The following is a 7,773-nucleotide window of genomic DNA, read 5'->3' on the forward strand; positions in this document are numbered from 1 at the left end:
AAGCTGAACGTGCGCATCTTTTCGACATGTTTTGTTGCGGTCTCCACCTGAGTAGTTCCCTGCTAGACGCACCTAATAGTCATCATTCATTCATATTATTCTTCCTCCACAGCGGGCATATGCAACCTTTGGTGACTCGTGGGCCTGATTCACATACTTAGCTCGTGGGTCGCCTCATCACGTGACGCGACAGCAGCGCTCCTAGCGCATATTGATACTCCAGCACCTGCGACATGAATGATTATGGCGTAACGCTCCGATATGAATGGCACGCCTTTGCCGACTCACCACGGTCACAAATTATGCCTCAAAATACTCGTACATTCATTTCATTTTGATTCAAGAGTCTCAAGGGCCGGATTGAAATCAGTCACAGGTCGGACTTTTTTCTTTGGAAATGCCGAAAATAGTGGAAGCATAAAATTTTGATCAACACACACCAGAGGTATGGAAATATTGATGTATGTTTGGTAGCAACAGACAATCTTGAATAGCGTAATGTGCAGCGCTGTTAGCTTCGCGAGCTGAGTTCGTTTTAAGCAAGCTATTTTCTGTTGAAAATTGATTATTCGAAGTGCGTACGCTTTTCGCCCCAGTGTGTAAATCAGCAATCAGTCACATCAAGTGTGTGTGTGTGTGTGTGTGTGTGTGTGTGTGTGTGTGTGTGTGTGTGTGTGTGTCGTAAAAATTTTTTCGAGTTACAAAATTGTGAGTATTCTATACACTGCGCATAAACAGGACTGCGGTGGCGATGCTAGGATCAGAAGTAAGCCTATTTCGACCGAACTCATTCCTGCTCTGGAAACAGATTTTGTGCTTTCGTACACTCTTATGTTACTGTTCATTCTTCCTTTGTTTCCATGACACTGATAAGGTTGCATGAGGTTCTGGTATTTTTCCTGCTATTGTTCTGCTGCAAGGGAGTCGAACTATCTGAAAGGGGAACGGTATTTACGTTCTACAGGGAAAATGCCTACACTATGCATAAATACGAACGTAAATAGATAAACGTACTTTAATGAAAGTTATTTCAACAGCGAAAAAATCAATTATTTGACGAGAACAATAATTTCTGATGTTTGGCATTCAGCAAGTAAAAGATGAAAGAATAAAACAAAAATTACCTATTTCCTGCGTTCTAGATTTTGTTCGATGTGTTCGCAAGTACATATTTTCTCGAGCAAATAAATGTCTCAAACCCCAAATTAATCCGCCTCACACCTCCATTAAGGTGTGATCAGTCATGATGCTGTAATGGCTCAACAAAGTGTACATTGGTGCCATCAGTCATGGAAGCCGACTTGCAACTGTCACAACCTACGTCGTATGCCCTATTCCTGTCCAAACTGTTTCCCACCAAACCCAACTATCATTATATGGTCGTCGTCGTCGTCTGAAAAGTCCATGCGTAAAGATCGTATGTCCCTATCACTTGACTTAGCTCTGCTTGTGGTTTGAAGCTGGCTGGGTACACTGCCCGTAAGCTTTCCTGTAACAGGGCCTGAACCTTGCCTGTAGCTACTACCTAAAAGCAGCAGCACCATCACCATCACCACCATCATCACCACCACCACCACCATCATCACCATCATCACCATCATCACCATCATCACCATCATCACCATCATCACCATCATCACCATCATCACCATCATCACCATCATCACCATCATCACCATCATCACCATCATCACCATCATCACCATCATCACCATCATCACCATCATCACCATCATCACCATCATCACCATCATCACCACCACCACCACCACCTCTTTTCTTCCTAACAGAGGGCCTGACATTACTGGCCTTCATATCAGCTGAAATATGCTGACCATTTCCTTCTAGTCGTATCTCAGGCTCTTCGCCACTTAACTCGGGCAGTCGCGGATACCTGTTCTTAGTGTTGGAAATTAAACTATCTGATCGCGTTCTTTCTATCTTCTTATCAGCTGCCACTTTCAACCCACACTTCTCCGACACTTCCTGGCAGATTAAAACCGTGTGCGGAACGGAGACTCGAACTCGGGATCTTTGCCTTTCGCGGGCAAGTACTCTTACCAACTGAGCTACCCAAGGACACTCACGACCCGTCCTCACAGCTTCACATCCACCAGTACCTCATCTCCTACCTTCCAAATTTGACAGAAGCTCTCCTGCGAACCTTGCAACCTGTGAAGGGAGGGGTCGCGTTTCGTGCTTGCATAGCTCAATTGGTAGAGCACTTGCCCGCAATAGGAAAAGGTCCAAGTACGAGTCTCGGTCCAGCACGCAGTTTTAATCTGCCAGGAAGTTTGATAGCACCCCACACTCCGCTGCAGAGTTAAAATTCATTCTGGCCACAATCCTCCCCTGTCTCTCCCTGTACCCTGATCATTTCCTTACTTTCTTCCTCCAACTGTGTCAGAGTTTCCTGTCCCCCTTTCCTGTTCGTCAGTGAAAAAGTTCCTACTGCATTCTCTGCTTTTGAAGGAGAGTGTGTCTTCCGTTTTGCCAACGTTCTCCCCACTGCATCCCCTCCCCTCTCCTTGTGAACATATTTGATGAAACGTTCGTAAAAATCCCTGTTCTGATTTCCTAAAACAGCTCCAGCATTTCTCGCTCATGGTCAGTTTCGATAGAATTAATTTAAATAACGCGTCAAATATGTCAAGGACGCTAGATTGGCTATATGTAAACAAAAAGTTGTTTTACTGTTGGCGCTATTTTTCTACTGACAAGAATGAATTAGTAAGTGCATTTTTAGAGAATCTGCGTGATCAAAATTGTATGGTTAGGTTTTTCAACGTTTATAAGTCGGAAAAACTACATCTAGATCGCGTCTAAATAACGAGTAAATAATACGAAACTAGTTTAGAAATAATTAATCAATACTTTCATGGCAACAATACACTACTGAATCTAATAGCTGCTTTGTTTTAACGAAATTTATTGCCATTAAAAAACGTAAATACGGTTTTTACTGTTTGTCAAGAAAAATTTCCGTCTAATAAAGCGCCCGTAAGGATTCCAAATAACGAGACTTTTTAAGAGAAAGTACAACTGGAAAGCTAAATATTCACTTGTGTGACAAGAACACATTGCTCAAAACAAAATGAACAATATTTATTCTTAAATAAATACTTTTCATTGGGGAAATACTCCTGCTTATCTCAGACTGCTCCCACAGCAATATGCGGAAAGTGAACATCTGTGACAATTGCAGGTCATTTACACAGACTGACCGAAAGCTCATGTCTGATAGTTGCGTTGTTGCCCACACGTGATCAGAGGTATTGGTGGTGTGCCCGCAGGTGAGGACATCAAGCAGCTGAAGAACAGGGTGTACGCCGAGCTGCTGACTCTGCCCTTCCCGTTCGCCGGCGTGGACGGCACCAGCGCATGCGACCAGGTGTTCGACGCTAGCGGCCAGAAGGCGGGCTGCCCGCTGAAGGCCGGCCAGGAGTACGTCTACAAGAACAAGCTCAAGGTGCTCGACATCTACCCCAAGGTAAGACAGCTCATGCAGCTCCCTTCCTTAGCGACCATCGGAGTTGCTCGGTCCCCTCGTAATCGTTGCACGAACACTGAAATGGCAGATATTCAGAAAAGTGAGAGAAGGGTAGCAAATTCCTCTCCTATGCCACTTTAATTTCGTAGTGGTACTTGCATTCAGCGTACTCAGTTTTTTCTTGGATGTGTTCCAAACTGTCTTTCTCTACTGTTGTTACCCTCTACAGTTCTCTTTACTACCATGTAAGTTATTACCAGATGTCTTAACGCTTGTCCTATCACCCAGTCCTTTCTTTTTGTCAATGTTTCCCATGTTCGTTTATCAGTTTGGCGAATAACCACCCTATTCCTTATCTTATTAATCTACCTATTTTCCAACATCTTTCTGTTGCACCACATTTCAAAATCCTTTACTTCTCTTCCTTTACTGTTTTCATGCAGTCCATGATAAACTACCATACAATGGCGTGCTTCAAACGTAGATTCTCAGAAATGTCTTCCTTGGATAAAGGCCTATGTTTGATAAAAGCTGACTACTTCTGGCCAGGAATGCCTTATTTGCGTTAGCTTGTCTCTGTCGTCCTTACTTCATCCATTGTGTGGCATTCTGTTTCCAAGGTATCAGAATTCCTTAACTTTCCCTGTTTTGTGGTCCCTAATTTTGAAAAGTTTGTAGCTAATATTATTTCTGGTATTCTTCGTTACTTTACTCTTTCTTTGGGTTACTCTCAATCTGTATTTCGTACTCGTTAAACTACTCATTCCATTCAAGAAGTCCTATAAGTCTTCAGTTTTATTGAGGATGGCAATGTTATCAGTAAATCTCATCATTCATATCCTTCCATCCTCAATTTGAAGTCCACTCTTGAAACATTTAATTTCCATTCAGTCATACTTCAGTGTGTAGGTTGCTGAACAGTAAGGGTGAAACACTGCATCCCAGTCTTACACTATCTTTAGTCCAAGCACTTCGTTCTTGATTTTCCTACTTAATTTGTCCCCCCTTTGTTCTTGTACCTATTATGTGTTAATGTTCCATTAGGCTCAGATTTGTAGAGGTTCTTGTGCAAAAAAAAAGAGAATCCAAAGCACTTACTGTATAAGCTCAGATATACAGAATGTTGTTTTAACTTGAGACAACTAATTATCTTGAAAACAATGCATTGTACAAAAAAAACGTTCTGGGTGAAAAGTTAATATTAGTTAAGGGGACATGTTTGTTCTACAACTGGTTACTTCCTAGCCACCCCTCCTGCGTGGGTGAGGTCACCTTTGTATTTTCAAATGCCCCCACCCACTCATCAATTTTTCTTGCATATTCGAATTTTGCACCTAGAAATACGTATAGTATACTCAAAGCATCATTTTCCATTTGTGGCACTGTAACAGACAAATATCAAGTGAGACTGTATTTTCATTTAAGAACTGACACATCTGATTCTGCATTTCATTTATGATGTAGATGTAAACCTTTGCGTTCTAAGGGTTCATTTCTATGTTCGAAATTAGTGTTGCAAATTTGATTGTGCAGAACAATACAGTTAGCTGGTTCAGTGTCTGCTTAGAAATTTAGTGAGATCCAGGAACAATGACGTGAATGTAATAGTACTCTGTTCCAGTTGGTATGCTTGATATTGGTGAGTCCCTTACCACTAACAATTGAGGCACTTGATTTTGTTGAGTATCCATGGCAGTTGCGTATGTCACTATCACTCCATGAACATTTTACCTTCTTATCACTGTTGTGGTTTGTATTCCGCTGGTAGCCATATAGCAGCCAGTGTGAGAGTTCCGGCAGTTGGATGGAAACGCACACTGAAATCGAGCATTCATATGGTTTGAGGACTCGCTACAGTCAACTGTGTAGGGAACAGAAAACTAAGTTATCATACAAGTAGCTTATTTGCCAGCATTGTCTACCCATATTATCTGTACTATAGGGCCCAAAATTACACGGGCAACATTCAAGTAATATTTGAGCATAAATATCAAATGACAGAAAAGAAAGGTTAACATTTACATCATAAATGGTATGATGAATCAAATGCATTGGTTCTTTATTGCAAAAAAACACACACTTGATATTCGTTGATTACAGCGCCATCTATCACGAATACAGAAACAATGGTTTTAGTAAAATGTAGGTTTTTTTTGTGTGTTGAATCCGAATATGCCATCAAAGTAGGGGTTCACATCTGAAAAATACAAAGTTGACCCCACCCATGCAGGTGGTGTGATTAGGAGGTGGCCGTTCATAGCTGAGACAGATGCCCCTTTACTAGTATTAACCTCTTCAACTAGAACCTTTTTTCATACAATGTGTCATTTTTGGGATATTCAGCTGTCCCAAGTTAAAACAAACATCTTGTGTACTAAGCAGGAAATATTGTAACCAGTGCAACCACTGCTACTGGAATTCCAGATTATTAACTAAAATAACGTGAACTATGTCATTAAAGTCTCTAAAAACCAAACTTTTCAGTATTCTGGTTTAAATGTGAAAAGTGGGTGGTGCCATGGCTTTATCACATTAATTTCAGTGCACTAAACTGCAAGAAAAACCACTGTAATAAAACTTTTTATTGTTGGGTCTGTCACCTGTAGTATGCATAAACCACTTAAATTACTTCTACAGTAGGATTGCTTTATTCTAATGGTGTTTTGGGATGAGCTAAGAGGAAACCTTTTGGTTTCAGATCCGTGTGCTTGTGCACTGGGAGCTGCAGGACCAGAATGAGAAGACACTCAAGTGCTTCGAGGTTCCTGCCAGGATCACTTCATGAGTGGCACTTCCCAGACGATGTGTGCACTCAATCCTCCACACTGAAATTGTTTACTCGTGGTTGTGTTAAAGTGTTAGCTCTACATGTGTCCTTTCTTAATAAAATTATTTAATTGAAAGAATTGTCATTTTATTGTTTGTACCCAAGAAACTTTTACTGGTTATGTAACATTGTTTTCTGCTGTTAATCATTTTTACACACTGTTAATTCTTGCCACAATATTATTTCTGAGCGTGGGAGAAGCCAAACACAAGAAGCATGAAATTTGTGTGGACACAAATTTATGCAACAACAGAAAATTGTTAAAAATAGTCTAAAAATCAAGAGTTTCTTAAAAAGAAGTGGCAGGAAAGAGCAAATACAGATACTTTGAACTACACTCCTGGAAATGGAAAAAAGAACACATTGACACCGGTGTGTCAGACCCACCATACTTGCTCCGGACACTGCGAGAGGGCTGTACAAGCAATGATCACACGCACAACACAGCGGACACACCAGGAACCGCAGTGTTGGCCGTCGAATGGCGCTAGCTGCGCAGCATTTGTGCACCGCCGCCGTCAGTGTCAGCCAGTTTGCCGTGGCATACGGAGCTCCATCGCAGTCTTTAACACTGGTAGCATGCCGCGACAGCGTGGACGTGAACCGTATGTGCAGTTGACGGACTTTGAGCGAGGGCGTATAGTGGGCATGCGGAAAGCCGGGTGGACGTACCGCCGTATTGCTCAACACGTGGGGCGTGAGGTCTCCACAGTACATCGATGTTGTCGCCAGTGGTCGGTGGAAGTTGCACGTGCCCGTCGACCTGGAACCGGACAGCAGCGACGCACGGATGCACGCCAAGACCGTAGGATCCTACGCAGTGCCGTAGGGGACCGCACCGCCACTTCCCAGCAAATTAGGGACACTGTTGCTCCTGGGGTATCGGCGAGGACCATTCGCAACCGTCTCCATGAAGCTGGGCTACGGTCCCGCACACCGTTAGGCCGTCTTCCGCTCACGCCCCAACATCGTGCAGCCCGCCTCCAGTGGTGTCGCGACAGGCGTGAATGGAGGGACGAATGGAGACGTGTCGTCTTCAGCGATGAGAGTCGCTTCTGCCTTGGTGCCAATGATGGTCGTATGCGTGTTTGGCGCCGTGCAGGTGAGCGCCACAATCAGGACTGCATACGACCGAGGCACACAGGGCCAACACCCGGCATCATGGTGTGGGGAGCGATCTCCTACACTGGCCGTACACCACTGGTGATCGTCGAGGGGACACTGAATAGTGCACGGTACATCCAAACCGTCATCGAACCCATCGTTCTACCATTCCTAGACCGGCAAGGGAACTTGCTCTTCCAACAGGACAATGCACGTCCGCATGTATCCCGTGCCACCCAACGTGCTCTAGAAGGTGTAAGTCAACCACCCTGGCCAGCAAGATCTCCGGATCTGTCCCCCATTGAGCATGTTTGGGACTGGATGAAGCGTCGTCTCACGCGGTCTGCACGTC

At 43.5% G+C, this 7,773-nt stretch overlaps 1 protein-coding gene across 1 annotated transcript in view; it reads left to right on the top strand.

Annotated features, from left to right (window-relative positions):
- Positions 1 to 6,393, top strand: part of LOC124790865 (NPC intracellular cholesterol transporter 2 homolog a) — a 68,426-nt gene extending 62,033 nt beyond the window's left edge. The window contains exons 3-4 of the mRNA XM_047257816.1: positions 3,294 to 3,490; positions 6,189 to 6,393. Coding sequence (XP_047113772.1) covers positions 3,294 to 3,490; positions 6,189 to 6,275 — 284 coding nt within the window. The 3' untranslated portion in view covers positions 6,276 to 6,393. The remainder of the gene's footprint in view (positions 1 to 3,293; positions 3,491 to 6,188) is intronic.
- Positions 6,394 to 7,773: the final 1,380 nt, after the last annotated feature.

Source organism: Schistocerca piceifrons, chromosome 1 (genome assembly GCF_021461385.2).
Source record: "Schistocerca piceifrons isolate TAMUIC-IGC-003096 chromosome 1, iqSchPice1.1, whole genome shotgun sequence".
Classification (NCBI taxonomy): Eukaryota; Metazoa; Arthropoda; class Insecta; order Orthoptera; family Acrididae; genus Schistocerca; species Schistocerca piceifrons.